We start from the raw sequence: 21,973 nt of genomic DNA, 5'->3' as shown, positions 1-21,973 counted from the left end.
AAAAGAGCCTTTGAATATGAAGTATTTATCAGGCACAACCCTTTTCAATCTACTATCAATTAGCAGCTTTTAATTTACTATTGATTTAAAGTGACAATTAAATTCAGGCTTGATGTCTATCTTTGTATTTTAGTGTCAGGACTCTGCTTCATCCTGAAGTTCCGTGGATAAATCTGTGATGTCAACTCACCTATGTTACATGAGTTAGTACTTCTTCTCTGTGGCCCAGTGGACACGGACACTGGGCCGTTCCCACCTCTCGGCTGTTGTGAACGGTGCTGTAGTGAACGCGGGTGCACCCCTTTCCATGTGGGGATCAAGTGTTCATCTCCCCTGGAATCACTGCAGATGGTGACTGCAGCCATGAAATTAAAAGACGCTTACTCCTTGGAAGGAAAGTTATGACCAACCTAGACAGCATATTCAAAAGCAGAGACATTACTTTTCCAACAAAGGTCGGTCTAGTCAAGGCTATGGTTATTCCAGTGGTCATGTATGGATGTGAGAGTTGGACTGTGAAGAAAGCTGAGTGCCAAAGAATTGATGCTTTTGAACTGTGGTGTTGGAGAAGACTCTTGAGAGTCCCTTGGATGGACTGCAAGGAGATCCAACCAGTCCATTCTGAAGGAGATCAGTCCTGGGTGTTCTTTGGAAGGACTGATGCTAAAGCTGAAACTCCAGTACTTTGGCCACCTCATGCGAAGAGTTGACTCACTGGAAAAGACTCTGATGCTGGGAGGGATTGGGGGCAGGAGGAGAAGGGGACGACAGAGGATGAGATGGCTGGATGGCATCACCGACTCTATGGACATGAGTTTGAGTGAACTCTGGGAGTTGGTGATGGACAGGGAGGCCTGGCGTGCTGTGATCCATGGGGTCGCAAAGAGTCGGACACGACTGAGCGACTGAACTGACGGCAGCTCCGTGGAGCTTCCCTGGTGGCTCAGCACTAAACAATCTGCCTGCAATGCATGAGACACAGGTTCACTCCCTGGGTTGGGAAGACCCCCTGGAGAAGGAAACGGCAGCCCACTCCAGTACTCTTGCCTGGGAAAGCCCATGGACAGAGGAGCCTGTTGGGCTACACTCCACGGGGCTGTAAAGAGTCAGACACGACGTAGCGCTCGCGCGCAGGGCAGCTCCACAGCTAACCCACTGATCAGCCGCCAGCTGCGTGCTCACCAGCAGCGACTGGATTCTCATTCCTCCACATCCTCCCCAACAACTGTACGGTTTTATCTTTTTAATGGCAGTCATCCTTGTGGGTACTTAAGTGTTATCTCCTTGGGGTTTTGACTTGCATTTCTCTGACAACTAATGACATTAAGCACCTCCATTTTCATGTACGTATCAGCCACTGTGTATCTTCTTTGATGATATGTCTAATCAGGTTTTTTGTCCAATTTTTAAAGGACAATGTCACTGGTCTTTTTAATCTTGAATTGTAAGAATTCTTTATATATTATGGGACCGAGTCCTTTATCAGACATGATTTACAAACATTTTCTCTCATTGTATAAGTTATATTTTAATTTTCTTCATGGTGTCCTTTCACACACAATTTTTTTAGTTTTTTACGAAGTTCAATTTGTCTTTTTTTTTTTTTTTTTGACTGTATGAGCTTTTGGTGTCACATCCAAAAGGACAGTCTTGAAGATTTTCTCCCGTATGTTTAACGCCTTGGGTTGATTTGGTTCTTAAATGTAGGTATCTGACCTGGTTCCAGTTCATCTGTGTATGGTGAGGAGAAAAGGGCCCAGCTTGAGGCCCCTGCATGTGGCTATAGGGCTGCTCTGGTACGGCGTGTGTGCTGGAAAAGCTATGCTTTCTCCCACCTGAATGGCCTTTCACCTTCTGCTGAAAATCAGTTACCCATGGACACACGGGCTTATCACTGACCTTCAGTCCTGCTCCGTGGATATAACACCTGCTGGCATGCGAGAACCACACACGTGATCAGCACAGGTCTGCGGGGACCGTCACAGCCCGGAAGTGCGAGTCTTCTGACTGCTCTTTCTGACTATTTTACCTTTTCTCAGTCCCTTGAATTTCCGTGTGAATTTTAGGACCAGCCTGTTAATTCTGCACAAAAGGGGCTGAACTTTAGCAGGAATGGTGTTGAATGTGCAGATCGGGGTGGGAGGGGGGCACTGTCCATTCTGACAGCACCTCATCTTTCTGCTCATCCGACGGGGGGGAGGGGGCTTCCGCTGATCTGGGGCTTATCCAGTTGCTTTCAGCAATGCTGAGTAGTTTCCAGAGAATACATTTTCCACTTTTTGTCAAATTTGTTCCTAAGTAGTTTACTCCCTGTGATGTTGTTATAAGTGTAACTTCTCATGATTTCATTTTCAGGTTCATTTTCAACATTTTTATTGCCACCATGTTTCACTAGTTAATTCTTGGGAGAGGCTTAAAGTGATTGTTTTTTTTTTTCAATTTGTTCTTTCCATAGAGCTGAGTGCCTGGATCTCAGTGGTAAGGAATCTGCCTGCAATGCCAGGAGACACAGGTTCGATCCCTGGGTCGGGAAGATCCCCTGGAGGAGGAGATGGCAACCCACTCCAGTATCCTTGCCTGGGAAACCCCATGGACAGAGGAGCCTGGTGGGCTCCAGTCCATGTGGTCACAGAGAGTGGGACACGTCTGAGCGGCCGAGCACGCACGCATGCACTTCATTTTCACTCATTACACAAGCTTCTTGTTTTCTGGAGAGAACTATATGAAACCACTCACCTGAGGGCTGAGGCCTGGAGGGCACAATGTCCAGCCAGGCCCACCATGCAGATGGAGGAGGAGAGGCCCACGGCCCGGCCTGAGCCGCCCCCTGGCTCCTGCCACTGCTGCTGGCACCAGCCTGCCACGAGGCAGGAGGCGCCCTGCCTGGACGGGGTCGCTGGTGTGGCTGTGCTGGTAGAGCACACAGAGAATGGAACTCCTGTAAGTGTGCACATACATGCTTGATTTCCAACAGCCTTCACTACAAGACCTCAGGCAGGATGAAGACCAAGAAACGGAAAGTCGGCCCAGCGAACTGACAACCGAAGGCCGCTGGCCGCTGGCCCTGCCACCCAGACCACGTGGCACTCTGGACAGGCACACCTGCCAGGCCACGCCTTGGGCGCCCACCCGGGCACATGGCGCTGCAGACCGTGAGCCATCACAGACGCAGGCGCGTAAGGCCCGTCGCGTCCGGTCTGTAAAACGGGGACAGCGACAGTGCTGCCCGTGCAGGTCGATGCTTCGGAAATTCCGGGTGAATGTGACTAACGCAGTCTCAGTGTGTCGCCTACTACCACAATTACTACATTACAAAGTCGACGGTACCTGTAATTCAACCTCAACGAGAGGTCCAGATTTCTTAGTTTGTTCATGACTAAGTCCCTTAACTCTCTGATTTTGGAAGTCTGAGAATGAGAATAGATCTAAGTAAACAGCCAGAGGCAGGCGGGTGGACTTACACACCCAAAGCACCGATAAACATCTCTTATATTGTATGTTGTAGGTTACTTTTTCAAGATAAATTCATTAGCCAAGGAAAAACAGAATACACACAAAAGTGTATACTAATAAGAAGGAAACCAATCAAAATGAGTTTTAGTCCAAATATTAGCTGAGATTGAGATCAGGAGCTTTTCTAGCATTGACGGAATGAAAAGTTCAGAACTTTTATTGTGGCAAATAGCAGACAAAAAACTCCATTAAAACCCCATTTCGCCCCATTAAAAAACACCAAACTATGCTGGATAAAATATGACGACGATTCACTGAATTTCAAAGCTGAGTCTGCACATACCGCCCGGGTCACAGGTGGGCCCCGAGGGGTCAGGCTGGGAGTGGGTGGGACATCACCTGAGGCCCCGGAAAGAGCTTCAGCTCTCAGCTCCAACTGGAGGCAAAGGGTGAGGCTTCCAGAGAGGTCCACACGCCCTGGGAGTCACTCTTAATTCTGTCACTTTTATCAGTGCCTGGTAAGTCACTTCGGTCACATCAGACTCCGTGCAACCCTATGGACCATAGCTGGCCAGGCTCCCCTGTCCGTGGGATTCTCCAGCCAAGAACACGGCGTGGGTTACCATTCCTCCTCCCGGGGATCTTCCCGACCCAGGGACTGAACCTGTCTCCTGCGCTGCGGCACATCCTTCACTGCTGAGCCACTGGTAAGGGTGATCACGTACCTTTCCTGAGCAAAAGTGCCTAACAGTCTCCAGCTGTACTAGGTTGGAGGTGATAAAGTCAGGTTCCTCTCAGCTTTAACTCTGCAGGTTTCTTGACTGCTCTGAATAGCTCCCAGGGTCTCTTTTCAGAGAAGACAGGTCTGTTTATAATTTTGAACTGGAAAGGCTGTGCATATTCCCATCTGTACCAATTTTCCTTCTCATCCTACCTTCTTGAATCTCTCTTCTGGCATCCTTTCCTTTCTTCTTAAAATGTATACTTTAAAATTTCCTTCAAAGTGGAGAACTGTCGGGCTTGATTCTGAGAGTCCTCACAGCCCCAAGTTGAAGGCTGCTCCTCCCAGCAGCGTGGGTACTAACACACGCCTTCTGGCGCTTCTGTCCTGGATGAGAGTGCGGCCAGCGCGAGCGCCCTTCCCCTTTCTCGTCCGGGGAGACTAACGACGCCCTCTCCCTCTTCAGCCCTTGGAGTCCAGGCGTCCAGATGCGGCTTCTGCTCGGTGCCCGCGGAGCCTTCCCGTGTCTGTGCGACACTTGGGCCTCCTCGTGCACTGCCTCCTCTTCACTCTATTTTCTTCTTTCCGTTTCCTTCTGGGAAAGAACACTAGACCCTCCCATGTTACCTTACAATCTCTTCACTTCTTTTTAAAATAATTTTCCTCCTTCTGCCCGTCTCTGCAACATGCAGGGTAACTTCCTTAGAGCCATGTCATTCTCCTCGGTGTCTAGTATTTAAGTCAAACATTTAACTCTTTGTTTAAATAGTCTTTTACATCTAAAGTCCTCTCTGCTTCTTTGCAGATCTACTAGGTATTTTTCATATTCTGATCTTGTTTCTTTTTTTATGATTTTTCATTTTACCATTTTTCATTTAAACACACCCTGGAGTTCTATATTCTGATTTAACAGTTCTGAGTTCACTGGTGACTGATCTCGTCTCCTCTGTGGATTCGGACTCACTTGCTTCCTGGCACACTTGGTGGCACTCCCAGTTCTTGGTGAGCAATAATCTGCTGGAAGCCGGGGGCACGTCTGACAAGGACGGTCGTCTCCGGGGAAGGTCTGCTTGCTTCCGGTCGAGGGTGCACAGAGATACCGCCCTGCCGTCTCCCCTCACCTTCTCCAGCCCCAGGGGCACAGGGTTCTGTCCCCACTTCCACGGGAAGGTCCAGACTGAGCCCCCCCAGAGGCTGGGTGGTGAGAGGCCTCCTGGGTCACCACTCCTGGGTGGGCGGAACCAGCGGGCGCTTTGCTGTCCCTCACGCCCCCCGCCTGCCAGTGGGCAGGGCTGCCGGGAAGACCAGCCAGACCTGAAGGGAGAACCTGCTGCTCCGCACACCTGGGCACAACGCGAGCAACCAGCCACGCTGGACACACTTAGTTCCACTTTACACATTCAGAAAACTGATTTTACTGTTTTATTTCATATGGAGTATGTCTGTACATTGACTACATGTACTTAAAAAATACGTAAAAACCTGAAATCGGTCTATCTTGCTCACGCTATTTTTCTGGCTCAAATACACTTATCTGTAATGATTTTTTCACGCACAGGCAAACTCATGAAATTCAAGAGGACTCTGTTTTTCTGGGCCTTTCCCTCCTGCCAGGCCTCACCTCCTGTGAGGCCTGATAACCAGGACCCACTGAGAAGCTGGGGAGCAGGACACTCAGGCTCAGGGGGAGCCCAAGCCAGACCCCAAATCCCTGGCTCTGTTCCCGTGTTTGATCCTTGAGTATGTGTGTGCGGACATCCAAGCCCTTGTTCTATTAAACTTTCTAATCTCATCTCACAAAGCACCCACATAACACCCCCCAAGTCAAATACCTTCAAGACAAAACTTGAAGGAAAAGAAGACGGGACAAAATTCACAAAGCACACACCTTTAACTGCCAGCAGTAAACCAGAAGACGTGAAGACCGCACACTTAGTGAGAATCACAGAACTAGATCATCTGGTAAAGCGCATTCTCTCCCACAGAGCACCGCTCCAACAAGCCTTTTTAACAATGCCACAGCGGACAGCGTAGGGAGACTGAGCGGCTCCGAGGGACGGCGCGCCCGGGAGCCCCCAGGTCCCCGGGACAGCTCTTCCATCGTTCACAAGACAAAGTCACCTCTTCTCTGGCCGAGCACTTGTCGCAAGCCCTGCAGCTCTGAGTGTGGGGGACTGGAGCAGGCCGCCTGCCCGTGCCCGGGGCTGTGTGAGCACACACACACACGCGTGTGAGCCGTCCCCATCGGCACCAGGCAGCAGGAGAAGCGACCACGGTACCTCCAGTAAAATTCTACCCCGCTGCCCGGCACTGTATCCAGACGCTCTTGATTGAGAGGCTTTTGGAATTAGATAAAGCATAGAGACAGCTTGGATGACGTTCTTCGGCAAACAGAAATCGTTCCAATGTTCCTTGAACCCCTGGCAACCTCCGCGGAGCCCACGTCCCACCCTGCAGGGATCCGGGCTGCCCCGCCGGGCAGGGCCCGGGCCAGGCGCGGTGCAGACGGGGTGGAGAAAGAGGAGACACGGGAAGGTCACGGCCAGCGGCGCAGACCGCGGAGATCAGAGGGCCCGTACCTCCTGTGCTGCGAGCCCGGCCAAGAGCAACAGCGTCTGACTGCGGGGACCCGGTGGACAAGAGGCCCATTCACGGCGTGAGCTACCAGCTCCAGGCAGCTCGTCATAAATGTGGGCTGAAGAGAGAGGCGCGGGCTGCTCTGCTGTTTGTCCCAGCACTCGCTGCCCTTCCCGGGGAGCCGGCTCCTCACGTGCCTGCATGCTCACCCTCCTGTCCTGGGCTGCCCTGGGCACTCAACCCTCGGGGCGACCGCCCCGGAGACGCAGTGTTCCCAGGAGGAAACACGCCTTGGAGCCACACAGGGACTTGCACACCATCCTTTGAAACCCTGTACAAAATCCTTTGTACTGAAATGATCTGTTAACGTTAAAAGACGACTCCTCTCCTGTGGACCTGGGTCGCGTCCGGGCTGCACCCAGGAAGGGGCACGTGGTGCATCAGGAAGGCAGTGCCTCTCCCCGGCCAGGGTCGCTCGTGACCACGGAGATTCCATCTCGGCTCAGAACCATCCTGACCACTGAGACGCGGAGCACAGCCACTTCACGGAAATGTCACGTTCAAGGTAACTTTAAAAAGCCAGCATCTGCTTATAGGCATTCCAGTGCAGAGACTGCAAAGTGAGAAAACCTCCCAAAGGCTTTGCTTCAAGCCCTTCATTGATGGGCAACAGGAACAAGACAAAGGTTCACACGTGGAGGCCACGCGCCCCTTTGTAGGGTCATCTCCCTCTGTGCTTGGGGTCCAGTTCCTATACAGAACAGTGAGCAAACGTGGGCCCCAGCAAACGCCGGACAGCAAGCGACATCTCTGCACGGCAGGCTGGCACAAGCACCGGCAGGTGCCGTCCACTCCCACGGACGTGGCCACTCCACTGCTCACCGCCCATTCCAGGAAGCAAGCTCACGTTCATGACCACTGAATTTCATTAACTAGCAGTATTTGCCTGCGTTGTTCAGTTAGAGGGGCATTTATGTGTCATTTTTTCACAATGGTGTATTATTAGCTCACGACTGCGCTGGGCCCAGAAGTTTGTTGTTCAGTCACTAAGTCACGTCCGATTCTGTGACCCCGTGGACAGCAGCCCGCCAGGCTCCCCTGTCCTTAACTATCTCCCAAAGTTTGCTCAGATTCAAGTCCATTGAGTCGGTGGGCCCAGCAGAGTAGATGATACTTGTTATTAAGGATATTTTCAGTTACTGCCTGATTTTCTTTCTTACAAGAAGATGCCGTGTCTGCAGGCTTAGGAAACACTTCAGCTGCATCGTCCACCGGGCCCTCCTGTGAGCACCATCCCAGGGCCGTGCACGTGGCCTCACATCCACGCTGAGGTTCGCAGCAACCACGTTCAGCCCGGCTTCCTCCAACAGAAACCTCACAGCTCCTCTGAGGATCACCTCCGTCTTTTTTACGAGGTTTGCTCCTTCTGCACAAATCCATTGTTAGGGTTTTAAGAGGGACCTGGGGCCGGGCTGAGACGTTTCCTGTGGACTTCACCGCAGCCTCCTCAACGTCTTGTGGGCACAGGGGCTTCCCCTTCTCCACTGGTAAGATGCTGCTGAGCACCCACCTTCCTCACGGCCAGGAAGTGCTCTCTGCGGTCGGACTGTGGTCGCACTTCCTCAACTGCGGCCGTTATGGGCTACTTATCCTTCTGCACATCCTCTTTGGTGCCTTTTCAGACACCCCGAACTTACTAGACGTTCAGCAAGTGTTATTGCAATGATATGCCTATTCTGGCCGGAGAAGGCAATGGCACCCCACTCCAGTACTCTTGCCTGGAAAATCCCATGGGCGGAGGAGCCTGGTAGGCTGCAGTCCATGGGGTCGCGAAGAGTGGGACACGACTGAGCAACTTCACTTTCACTTTTCACCTTCATGCTTCAGAGAAGGAAATGGCAACCCACTCCAGTGTTCTTGCCTGGAGAATCCCAGGGATGGGGGAGCCTGGTGGGCTGCCATCTATGGGGTCACACAGAGTCAGACACGACTGAAGTGACTTAGCAGCAGCCTGTTCTGGCAGAAATAAGCCTTCTTCAACATCAACTTTGGCCCACTCTGGGAGTTTTGATGTGACCCATCAATCAGGTCCATGCAGACCACGAATGTCTGTGTAACAACACCTGGGAGTGTCCGTTCAGCCAGGGCTGTAGGAAGACGGGAAGGGTCTGCTGAGAGGTTGAGCCTAAGCTCTAACTTCCTGAACGGACCTAGGACCGGAAGCCTAGGGGTCCATCAGCCAGTAACTACCAAGATCAGAGAAGCAGTTGGGCCGACTTCCACTGACCCAGTGGGAAATGCTGAATATTCTCAAAGCCTCCTGTCTGAAGTTCTCACCGTCCTGGCATTAACAGCTTGAGGGAGGAACCACAGGCACCACACCCTGCCCCAGAGCTCAGCTGGCCCCAAAGCTGCAGGAGCAGCACGCCCTCCCCGAGGACAGCGCTCCCCACGCTCGTGGGGAGAGGCCCCGCCCCAGCTCCTGGCATCAGAGTGGAGCCCCGTGGGCGCGCTCTCAGGCCCTCGGCCCAGACTCACAGGCCCCTCCTGTTTTAACAGCCCGAAGCTGGTGCCGCCCTCAGCCCTCCTGGGTCAGACCGGCTGTGCGTCTCGGCTCTCAGCGAGGGCGCCGCCAGCCGGCTCCGCATCTGCGCGTGGGCTAAGCCCGCACCGCGTGCCGCGCGCGTGGGCAAGCGTCTGACCAAGCGGAAAGGACGTCAGTGGCTCAGGCAAAGCCCCCAGCGCGCCTCGCCCTCACGCCCGGGCCACAGGAGCCGCGCTGTGCCGTGGGCTCTCCGCCGCGCCCCTCACAGGCGGGCGGGCAGCCGGCTGCCACGATGCTTCGGGACCGCGGACGCCCAGGCCAGAGGCCGCCATCGAGCCCCGAGTCGTCCTCGGCTGGCTGCACGCAATGCTCCGCTTCCTCTGGCTGCTTACTGCAGCTCCTTCCCCACCCTCCTTTTCTTTCTTTACCACCAGTATTTTCTACAGAAAGAGTTTTCCTCTGCGAAGGATGAGCTTAGGAGAGTAACATGGCTTTAGAAGAATCATTTCTGCTCAGAGTTTGGTCTCTAACTGAACTCTGGGAATTGAAAATAAACGCGTACGGCACACTTCCCACCGCAACGTGGTGTCCGGTATTCTGGAAATTACTGACACTTCACCACATCTCGCCTACCTTAATCACCCCTTAACAAGGTCTGAGAGCTGAACTTCTCCAACTTATTCAGGAAAGACAAGTCACCTCTCCCTTCATGAGTCTCCCCCATTCCTTCATGATTATTGCATTTGAATGTGAGGTGGCCACAGATGGGCGTCCCTTCTCCAGAGCACCTTCAGCAGGGGTGATGTAACAGTGCGCTAATAACCCTACTTATAGAACTTCCTCCCAAGATCACAGTCCCTTAAGTGAAGACAGTCATCCTCCCATTTCACAGGTGAGAAAACTGAGGCTCAGACAGATGACAGGACTTGCCGAAGTTGCCCCTGACATAAGTGGAGGAGGCTGGCTTGGATCTAAGCGGTTGATGACTCCTGGGTCCTCCCCTGAATCCAAGCCAATGAAAAAGGGGAGCAAAGCCTTTTTTGCTCAAAACAAAACAGGAAAAAGAAAGCTTTGGCTCAAACTAAATTTTGGGGAAAATGCCATTTGACAAAAAATTTGCAATGTATCTTATAATAAAATTTAAACAATAATTGTATTTTTTTTTCTTAGTATCACCAAAATGTATAGCAGGTTTTTTTTTTTTTTTTTTCTGGTTTGCATTTCTTTGACAAAACATTTTGCACTTCACAGGACCACTAATGAAAATATGTGAACCGTTTTTAAAAATACTTAAAGGTTTCATTAATTTTCCCAAGGGTCTCACACAGGCCTTTGGTGTTTATCCATAATTCTTCCATATTCATCATCATCTGTTTTTGGCTTCCCTAATTCAAACGTTCACTGGCTTAACTTCCAGAATCTCACTTGCAAATAGCTTTTCCTGTGGTTCCAGTGATTCTCCAGGACCTCCTCCATCTCTTCTTTCTGCAACGCACGGACGCCTCGGCGGCCACTCTAAGCCATCTGTAAACATCACGATCGGTTCTCAGTGTTTGGCTCAAACACACTTCTGGCTGGCAGCCCCGCGGGATGTACGCTCTTCAGGCCGCGGCTGCCAGGGCCCCGCTCCGAGGGCCACTCCCTCAGACAGGGTCTGGGGGTGGTCGGTGTCCAGAGTCCAGCCTCCAGGACTCAGCAAGGGAAGCACGGGAGGAGGGAAGAGAAGGGAGGGGCAGGGAGGCACACAAAGGCTCTCAGTGCACTGGAACCGAGCTCCTCTGTGTCACACCTGCGCCCCGCTTCTCCCCTGCACGGCCCCCACGGGTACGCAGCACGGTCAGCTCAGCGGTCCTCACAAGACAGCCTGAGCTGGACGTGGTCCCGACACGGAAGAGGACCGAGGGCTGCCCGAGTCCCTGCCACGTGGCCCCGGCCCGTGCCTGGCTCTGCGTGGCCTGCGGCCCCGCGGACACTGCCAGCTTACAGGTGGGGGGCGTGCTACGTGAGACCCAACAGTCATCAGTTTGGTTTCAAATGTAAATGCCACAGAAATCGCAAAAAATTAAAAAAAAAAATCAGTGTTAACAATCCTGGAAATGTCCTCTCAGCGGGTGAGAAGGGACTTGACTTTCTTGAGTGGTGATAACCACTCGCTGAGACCAAGCCTCACCTCAGGCGTCCTTCGTGCGCTCTGCTGGTGGCTCGGTGGCGCCCGCCAGTGCTGAACACAGGTGCAGTCCCCGGTCCTGAAGGCCCCACGAGCCGCGGGGCAGCTGGGCCCGTGCACCACGGCTTCTGGGCTTGTGCTCCGGAGCCTGCAGGCTGCAGCCGCTGAGACCCGCACACCCTGGAGGCCGCGCACCACAGCCAGAGCAGCCCCACAGGGAGAGGCGCACGCACTGCAACTAAAGAAAAGCCCTCGGGGCCCCAGAGCCAGCACAGCCGGAAGTAAAGGGACGGTAACATTCTAAAGTCTTAAAAAGAAACAACAGTCCAGCGTGTCCGATCAGTTACACCGCATCTTCTGCAGAAAAGAACAGGCAGACAGCTCTGTGACGTTCAAGTGTCACAGTCCACAGGGGTGACAGGGGCCCAGAGGACTAGTCAGAGGCCACCAGGAGCCTGGTAGGGCCACAGTGAGCAGCCAGCAACCTCATCATGAACGCAGGTGGAATGGGTCGGCATTGCGCCTGCAGGCCTGGGCTGGGCCCTCGTGTGGGCTTCAGGCAGTGACCTCATCGTGAACGCAGGTAGAATGGGTCGGCGTTGCGCCTGCAGGCCTGGGCTGGGCCCCCATGTGGCTACTCACGCCTGGATTTCACAACACGTGGCTGCGCTGTTTTCGGTAATTCAGGCTGTGATGCTCACCCAAAACCGCAGAGCACTCTTAATATACAACTATACAGATACATAGTTGGCTGATGTGACATTGGTTTCCATGTTTCTTAGTATGTCTATAGCACTGCAATTTAAATTTACCAGCCAGGTTGACAAATACTAACTTAAGTCATTTTTTAAAAAGATTACCTTATTTACAAATAGACATCCACATACAGAAAGGGGAGTGCTTTCTGCCCATCAGGATTAAATACAAGCCAGTTCCAACTATTTAATGTATACCATGCATCCTCTTATCCCCTAGGGCATTAAACAGCTGTGAGTTTGAATCATTTCAAAGGAAAACTCTCATACTCAGGGAGCCTCTACAGAAACGTTACTATGGCCCTACGCACTGAGGGATGGCCTAGGACATGGATCCACAGTTTATTCCCAAAGGAAAGCTGTGCTCTGATTTACAACGAAAGATAAAAATGCTCATGTACTTCGGAGGTGGAGGGTGTGCAATGGACCCACCCTGGACGTGGGCTGTGGAAATGGGCCCCTATGAAGTGAGAGCTCATCCCCAGCTGATCAGAAGAGCCGTGAAGAAACTCCTCTGGTCTCAGGCTTCCCTGACTCAGGCCTGACCTCCAAGACCTAAGGCCTAAACAGTTTTACAGGGAACTATTTAAATCAGATTTCTTTTCTCCTGTGTTTAGGTGAACATTTGCTAAACTCTAGGAAGGAACTTCACTTTCACTTTTCACTTTCATGCATTGGAGAAGGAAATGGCAACCCACTCCAGTGTTCTTGCCTGGAGAATCCCAGGAACCGCAGGGCCTGGTGGGCTGCCGTCTCTGGGGTTGCAGAGTCGGATACGACTGAAGCGACACAGCAGCAACAGCAGCAGCAGGAAGGACTGACCACAAAGTAAAAGTGCTACATTAAGAAAAAGCAGCTGCTGGTCTTGAGAGGACACTCGTCTAGATTTGGTGACAACCTCTGGGGCCGTCACCCCGACACGTGCCCGGGGACTCTTGCCCGGGGGGTACCTGTGCTTGTGGGCTGTTTAGGAGCATCCCTGCCCCCAGCCAAGGTGCTGGCAGCAAGCACCCAGCACCCCTCCCGCCAGGGGTGAAAACCAAAAGCGTCTTCAGGTGAATCACATGTCCTCTGGGGGCAGGTCACATTCTCCCCACCTCGCTCCCATCCCAGTGGAGAACCTCTAGTCTGGAGGGTTAATCTTATATTTACAGCAATGAATAAAGAACAATCTTTAGAAAACTAAAGGGGAAAACTGTCTAAAATTTTACTATGGTTTGAGTAGTTAATTCTCGCAATTATAGTTTTTAAAAATCTGAAGATTAGCATGTTAATATAGTTAAGACATTTTAAAAAGCAAAATACTTGGCAAAAAAAAAAAAAAAGCTCAAGTCTAAACCTTAAAACTACAAGTTCACGAACCTTCCAGAGTCTCCCAGTCAGGTGAATACTGTGTTTAGATATATATATGATTTCTTACGCAGCCTGTGTTTAGAGGAATGTGCTGTAGCATCTAAAAGGTCTCCGCTCCTAAGCAGTCGCTGGACACCACGCATGTGCGGAGTCGAGCTGCTAACCGTGGGCGTACTTAAGGCGCTTTACCACTGCGCACTGTCGCACGGGGTTGTAACGCATTTTGCACGAGCTCTGCTTTTCCTCCAGGCCAGCTCAAGGTCAGTTTTTTACTTTAAGTCACATTTGTATTTTACTGTCATAAATCTAATGTTTCATTATGATCATTTCTACTAAACATCTGAAAGGCACACTGCATTTAACCAAAAGAATTCACATCTTTCACCAAAGATATGAGCCATTGCTTCATTCCATTTTGAAGCCCAGCTCTGCTTCTGGGGGTGACCTGCTCCAATGCCAACTCCAAAGCGTCACCACGGGCGATTTCTACAGACACAAGCAGTGTGGAGGTCGACCCTCCACCCCAGGGCTGTGCCAGCCCCGCACTGGCATCAGTCAGTGCCGAGAACCGTGAACACCTCACCCTCATGCCGCTTCAGCTTCTTCAGTAACGAGACAAATGGGATGAGAAGACTACACTCCTCCTCCTCAAGGATCCTGAGCGCCTCTGGGGGGAGCACACGCAGGTGGGCGGCCGCTGTTTGCCCCCTGAAAGCTCTTTCAGAGAAACAGTGTCACCTCATGGGCCACTATGTACTTTTACATTAAGAAATCTTAAAAAACAGAAGTGTGTATGCATTACCACATACACAGAGAGAAATGTGTAAGTTTAACAAGTCTGTCAAAATATGTCCACAAACCACAAGAATATGTCCACAAGTATCTTTAGAGTATTGAATGAACATGTCAGCTGCAGCAAAAACAGCTCATGAGTACAATGACCTTCCCAGTGGGCTTGCTTTCAATGTTCTAATCTATAGAATAGTCTCATATTTTATCATGATAACCGATATATTTGAAAAGAAGCTACTTTCTCTTCACAAGCTACTTTAAAGTAATTTTAAAACTTCTCAGCATTTTTTACATAGTCTAATTTCTACAGTTAACAGCTCTGTGACATCAGTCTCTGATTAGCTTTCCAAAGAAAGAGCAACAAAAACAAAAAGATTCTTTGCATGTGATATTTTCCTCACAGAAATGTAATAGTTCTAGACAATAAGCACGGCCTTGACTTCCTAAAGAGGGAACATATAAACCTGTGTCTTCAGGAGTAAGGTGGTACCACTGCCACACGTGTGGCAGTCAGAACACGTAGAAATACGTAAGTAAAACAGACGCCGAAGCTCAAGTCTAGAAAAACAAAAGAAGTAGAAGGTTTTCAGGTGCGTGTCCAGTTTTGTGGCATTTCTCCACCAAGTAAACCAACTCTTCTTTTAATTTAAAAAAAATAGTCCATTTTTACTTCAAAGGGCTGAGTGCGTACGAGTGACAGCTTGTGCTGGTGTCTGAGCACCACGGCCCGACGCGAGCACGCGGTGATGCGCTGCCACCCTTTTGCGGCACACACTGATAGACAGTGAACTATCTCTCGCTGTGAATGTGCTGTGAATGATGCTCAAGGGCCTCCGCTTTCTTACAAGCAAACCTGAAGCGTGAGCCATGTGGCACCTCTGAAAAGCGAGCAGGGGGAGGCCCGCCTCTGATCACAGGTGTCTCCAGCAGATCAGGGACTCTAAGCAGTCACTTCTGCGCCAATGAGAACAACCCCACCCACCTTCAGAGCTACTGTGAGCTCACCACGTGACCAAGTAAATAAGCATCCTTCCAGAGAACCACCAGGACTGCGAGGAAGCAAAGACACATGGTGCAGGGGAAGCCAGCGGCCGTGTGCCCGGCAGGACCAGCCCAGCCGCCAGGTCGCCTGGGGGCCTCTCAGTGCCCAGCTGACAACATGCTGCAGGAATCCTGCTGCAGGTGGGTTAACCACCGACTCAACGCGATTCATGTTTATTGGAAGCCTTTCTATAAAACTACCTTGCTGCCTTGGGAGAAGCCCATACTATACACAGTTGAATGTTTCTTACTGTTGAGGCTTCAGCTGTTCCCAGGGGGTGGAAAGTGGGGGAACAGCAGATGTTTTCTTAAAGGGTCAGAGAGTCAACTCTCGGGGCTTTGCAGGCCCCAGGCCTCCACCGTGGACACAGCCGCTGATGATGTGCGAGTCCTGGGCATGGCCAGGCTCCCGTGACCCTTCACTCACGAACACCAGCAGGTGGGCAGGACCGGGCGCACCAGCCAGAGCTGGCCAATCTCTGGTCCAGAATATCTCTATACGAAAAATACCTCTTCCATAAAGTCAGAGATTCTCATGGACTGTTATGCAAGCAGTCAAAAAGGGCCTTGTCAATTAGCTTCTGTTAGAGAAAAAGCAGAAAGTAGCCCCCGTTTCAGCTGCACCTAACAGGCCTTCGTGACGCTGTACCTTCACTGACACTGAGCTTCCCCACTGCAGCAACGAAGCAAAAGTGGCCCAGAGATGACGGGGCAGGACGGACGGACACACGCGCTCAAGCTGCTTAAGAAGACAGACTCGAAGCACCAGAGTATCGCCGGCGAGCAAACGACAGGCAGTTTTAAAGAGGAGCTCTGTGTGTTTACTAAGGTGTATCAGACAGAGTCTTCTACATCGTTTCCTACCAACAACTATGCACACAGCAAATAAGCTAGAAGGATGCACTGTCCAGCACAGGGAACAGAACCAAGGCTTGACAGTAATTACAAATGGAGAACAGTCTTTACAAAATATCAGTCACTATGCTGTACACCTGAAACTAATATAACATTTAGTAAATGTTTAACAGCAGGTAGGCACTGTTTAACAGCAGGTAGGCTAGAAAATTTTTTTCATGTTTAATATGAAAATCACATGAAAATCACTGCAGATGGTGACTGCAGCCATGAAATTAAAAGACGCTTACTCCTTGGAAGGAAAGTTATGACCAACCTAGATAGCATATTCAAAAGCAGAGACATTGCCTTGCCAACAAAGGTTCATCTAGTCAAGGCTATGGTTTTTCCTGTGGTCATGTATGGATGTAAGAGTTGGACTGTGAAGAAGGCTGAGCGCCCAAGAATTGATGCTTTTGAACTGTGGTGTTGGAGAAGACTCTTGAGAGTCCCTTGCACTGCAAGGAGATCCAACCAGTCCATTCTGAAGGAGATCAGCCCTGGGATTTCTTTGGAAGGAATGATGCTGAAGCTGAAACTCACGCGAAGAGTTGACTCATTGGAAAAGACTCTGATGCTGGGAGGGATTGGGGGCAGGAGGAGAAGGGGACGACAGAGGATGAGATGGCTGGATGGCATCACTGACTCGATGGACGTGAGTCTGAGTGAACTCCGGGAGTTGGTGATGGACAGGGAGGCCTGGCGTGCTGCGATTCATGGGGTCGCAAAGAGTTGGACACAACTGAACGACTGAACTGAACTGAACTGAGGCACTGTTTTACATGCTAAAGATGAAAGACTATAACACACTCCCTACCATGAAGGAATTCTCAGTCTGCTAAAGAATCTCAAAAAATTAACAATTAACTGTGACAAAACAACAACAGTATTATCAGCTTAATTTAATATGAAGATTAATTTCCAAGTTTCAAGAAATGCTGTGGGTATTCACTATTAGATATCTTATCAAGCAAGTATCACATCATTTTCACACATACCACTATTTTAATCATTTTCCATTATTCAATTACATGGATGAAATAAGAACTATGATGTCAGAGGCTTTCAGAACAAGACCAGGTGGTGTGCGTTGCAGGTCCACCTCCGTGCGTGACGGCGAGGAGCGCTGTGCGCACACGGCGCCACGTCTGTGCTGAGGTGGGGCCTCTGGGCTGTTTCTGCAGGAGAGTCAGCCGAGGCCCGAGGGTGGGGCTGGCGCCTGGTGAGAAAGGGGGCTTCTCTCCCCATAACCTCCCTCTACGGTTTACTTTTCTTTAAACTAAAAAAGAAGTATTAGTTTCCATTTTGATTGGCATTTCTCTAATAATTAGTGATGGTGAACATCTTTTCATGAGCCTATTAACTATCTGTGTCTTCTCTGGAGAAATGTCTATTTAGATCATCTGCCCATTTTTTGACTGGAGTTCTGATTGGGTGTTTTGTGGTATTTGTTTGTTTGTTTGTTTGTTTTGATACTGAGCTGTATGAGTTACTTGTATATTTTGGAGATTAATCCCTTGTCTATTGCATCATTTCTAAATATTTCCTCACATTCTGCACATTGTCTTTTCATTTTGTTTATGGCTTCCTTTGCTGCGCAAAAGGTTTTAAGTTTAATTAGGTTTTATTTGGTATCACCACACCAGTCAGAATGGCCATCACCAAAAAGTCTACAAACAATAAATGCTGCAAGGGGTGTGATGGAAAGGGACCCTCCTACACTGGTGGTGGGAATGTGAGCTGGTGCAGTCATTGTGGAGAGCAGCATGGAGGTTCCGTAAAACAGCAGCCCCGGCCTTTTTGTCACCAGGGACCTGTTTCATGGAATACAGGTTTTCCATGGACTGGGGGTGGGAGAGATGGTTTCAGGACGACTCAAGTGCCTGACATTTATTGTGACTTTATTTCTATTATTACATCAGCTCCACCTCAGATCATCAGGCATTAAGATCCCTGAGGCTAGAGACCCCTGCATTAAAACTAACAGAACCAGCATCTTACTTAGCAATCCTACTCTTAGACATACACCTGGAGGAAAAACAAAACTGGAGAAGACACATGCACCCCAGTGTTCACTGCAGCACTATATGCAACAGCCAAGGCACGGGAGGAACATAAATGTTCATCAACGGAAGAATGGATACAGACGATGTGGTAGACACACAACGGAATATTTACTCAGCTGTAAGAAAGAACAAAACAATGCCACTTGCAGCAACATGGATGGGCCTAGAGACTGTCCTACCCAGTGAAGCCAGAGACAAGTGCCACGTGACACCACTTATTGCAGAGGCTTTAATGTTACAAATGAACGTATTTACGGAACAGAAAGAGACTCACAGACACAGAAAACAAACTATGGTCACCCGTGGAGAAAGGCTGGGGGAGGAGTAACTTATGAGTTTAGGAGTGTCACGTGCGCCCTACTGCACGAAGAGCGGGTAAACAGGAAGGCCCTGCTGCACTGCATGGGGAGCTCCGCTCGTTCTGTAGTAACTTATATGGGAAAAACGTCTCTGTGTGTGTGTGTGTGTGTATACATACATATATATATTCAGTTCTATTATATACAAATCACTTAATTATACACCGGAAACTAACACACCATTACGAACCAACCATACCTTAATAAAAAATAAAGATTCCTTTTAAAAATAAACAGTTTTAAACAGTCGCTGACATCAGTGCAGACAAACGGTTCTCACTGGGAGGCGCACACGGAGGCCTGAGGGGGGTTTACGTTTAAAACTGTAAATCTCCTTATTCCACAACTAAGAATGTTTTTCCCTACCCTAACCTAACCCCAAACAATTGAGTTTGCTTTTTGGCCAGTGGAAAAGTTGAGGGGAGAAGCACAGCAGACAAGACGCACTGATGGGTTTGCGCCTGGGAGGCCGGACGGTCAGTCCTCAGCACCCCAACCCGGGCATAGGCGGGGACGGCCGGGCGCCCCCTCTCCCGGCTGCTCGGGGCGCCCCGCAGCGCGGCGCTGAGCCTGCTCACTGGCTCTCCCTTCAGAGTCAGAGACGGCCGCCGGGCTCTGATGCTCCAGCAGTGCATCGTGGGAAGTTTTAACTGAAGCGATTATAAAATTAAACGCACTGCGACTAAACGTACCAGTGCAAACGCCACTCCAGCCTTTCCTCTGACTTGCTGGTTTAATTACGTGGCTACACAGTCACATAAAGACCCACTGACCGAGTTACAAGCATCACTAACTGCTGGGCACGGAACACCTACAGCACTGGCTTCTCATTCGTTTTCAAGCTGAAAGCCTGAATGACAGTGAGATTTAATAAAACTCAGAGCTAAACAGATGACTTTCACTTTGTAGGTGTACATGTTTTGTTAAAGATTTCTCATGCTTTAGTAAACCAGAAATAATGAAAGGAGTACACACTTTCTTATTTAAAGCCTAATATTTGGAAGAGGAGAGTTGGCACGTTGCTCACAGTCTCAAAGGCAACAAGCCAACGAAACAAATGTGATTCTCTGAAAAAGAAAATACATGAAGATTCTAAGTATAAGCAGTGATTTCAAATGTACCTTAAGACACACTCTAGAAGCACAGAAACGTCTGGGTATTTGTTGAATGGAACGTAAAGACGGAATATTGAGTACACAGCTGATTCAAAGTGAGGAAGGGGAGACTCCACAGTGGAGGCTCCGGAGCAACAGCGACATGGGGAAGAGGCCCCGGCTCCCGCCCGGCCCCTCGTACTCCAAGGACACCTCCTGACTCCCAGGCTCAAGCACGCGCGGCGAGCGCTTCCGATGGGAATGGTAAACCTGGGACATGCTCAGCTCCATGCTGAATAAAACCGCTATCAAAGCTAGTAGGCAACCAAGGCTGGATTCCCATGTCTTCATCGACTGCTTCTGACACTTGCATCATTAAAAACAGATGTGAAGCGGCCCCAGTCTGCACAGCACATGTGTAGAACCCATGCACACACACGCGCGCACGCACACACACACACGTGTCCCTGCCTGGAGCCAGGCGCTCTCCTCCCATCGGCACCTGTACTGACCTCTCCGGGGGCTCTCGTGGTTGAAGAGGATGCCGTTCACTGCGAACAGGTTGTATGCCTCCCGGAAGTTCACCACGATCCAGTACGCGTAGAGCTTCGCTGCCCCTGTTGGGATAAATGTTTAAAAGCAAATCAAAGACAGCGTCTTACTGTAAACAGATTTTCACTCAAACAAGTAACAACTTGCAGAATTTACAGCTCACGATGTATCAAGATAGGGAAAAAATGAATCAAAAGCCAAGGACAAAATAAAGGTTCCTTTGCCAGTTAGTCATGAAACAAGGAAATACTTAAGTCTCTTCCCTGTGTAACGGCCACAGCCCATGCCTTCACAGCCTAACTCAGCTGTAGTGTGCGCGGCACAGCAAACCGACCTTTCCTAGGCCTCGTCCCCTGTTTCTTTAAGGGAGTAGTAAGTGAAAAACCTGAATCTTGATATTCTAGCTGCTTTAAATTTTATCACTAAAGTCTTCTGTGAATATTCTTTTTATAAATATATTAGATGCAATAGATTTGTCTATCTGTTTTAGGGTTTCCCTGCTGGCTCAGATGGCAAAGAATTTGCCTGCAATGCAGGAGATCGATTCGATCCCTGGGTTGGGAAGACCCCCTGGAGAAGGGAATGGTAACCCACGCCAGTATTCTTGCCTGGAGAATCCCATGGACAGAGGAGCCTGGCAGGCTACAGTCCATGGGGTCACAAAGAGTCAGGCACGACTGAGTGACTAACACTTGCACTTAAGGGTTTGAGCTCAGGGAGAATTTAAACTGGGAAATGGAATAAATACCAGACATATCACTTCAGCTCGACCCACAACAGTCCAGTACAAGGAATCTTGGAGGAAGCAACTTCCCTCTCACAGCGCTCTGTCTGGAGGGTGCGGTGAGTCAGCAATTTCACCCCAGGGGCAAGGGCAGCACGACCCCCTGCCTGCGCACAGGCGTCTGGCCGGCAAGCCACGCACCTTGGTCTGTCTGCGTAGCCACCGCCCACCACGTGTCGCCAGCCCCCGAGCAGGACGGGGCCACACGTTCTCACCGTAAGGGGAGCGCGGGTAGAAAGGCGTGGTCTCCTTCTGAGGTATCTCCTGCACCTTCCCGTAGAGCTCGCTTGTCGAGGCTTGGTAGAACCGCACCGAGCTGATAAGGCCGCAGGTCTTCACCGCGTCCAGGAGCCGCAAGGTGCCCACGCCATCCACGTCGGCCGTGTACTCCGCCAGGTCGAACGAGATCTGGAGACAGCAGGTGCCGATGAGGCCACGTTAGTGCAGGCCAGCAGCAAAGACCCTCAGAGGTAACGGCCGCAACTGCTACTCGGAAGGGCTCTGTTTGTGGGAAAATATTATTTTCCAGCAGCAGAGTAAGAGTGTGGATGTCATCTGTTTCTAACATCAGGTGGATGAAAAAATACCTTAAGAAAGTGGTATCAATTCCCTGTGGTAACACAGGGAATGCCTGAACCACATACATCGCCTGCTAACTCCAGGCTGGAGGCCCTGGAGCTGGGCTTCTCAAAACGCAAGCCTCTGCTCCACAGAATCATCGGGGTGCCTGGGTGTCCCCGAAAAATTCAGCTGGAACCAATCTCTGGGTGGGAGGTGGCTAGGAATCCACATTTTCAGTGAGTCCCGTTTAATTTTTATG

The 21,973-nt window shown here is 50.3% G+C and overlaps 1 protein-coding gene across 2 annotated transcripts in view; it reads right to left on the bottom strand.

Annotated features, from left to right (window-relative positions):
* The window catches only part of GMDS (GDP-mannose 4,6-dehydratase), a 436,237-nt gene that overhangs the window by 224,007 nt on the left and 190,257 nt on the right, over window positions 1–21,973 (bottom strand). For both annotated transcript variants that reach the window (XM_027523951.1, XM_027523952.1), the window contains exons 5-6: window positions 21,369–21,561; window positions 20,330–20,434 (exon numbers count right to left, since the gene is read on the bottom strand). In XM_027523951.1, the coding sequence (XP_027379752.1) occupies window positions 20,330–20,434; window positions 21,369–21,561 (298 nt within the window). The remainder of the gene's footprint in view (window positions 1–20,329; window positions 20,435–21,368; window positions 21,562–21,973) is intronic.

This window comes from Bos indicus x Bos taurus, chromosome 23 (assembly GCF_003369695.1).
Source record: "Bos indicus x Bos taurus breed Angus x Brahman F1 hybrid chromosome 23, Bos_hybrid_MaternalHap_v2.0, whole genome shotgun sequence".
NCBI classification, from domain to species: domain Eukaryota; kingdom Metazoa; phylum Chordata; class Mammalia; order Artiodactyla; family Bovidae; genus Bos; species Bos indicus x Bos taurus.
Note: the sequence above shows the minus strand (reverse complement) of the source record. Positions and strands in the feature narration are given on the sequence as shown.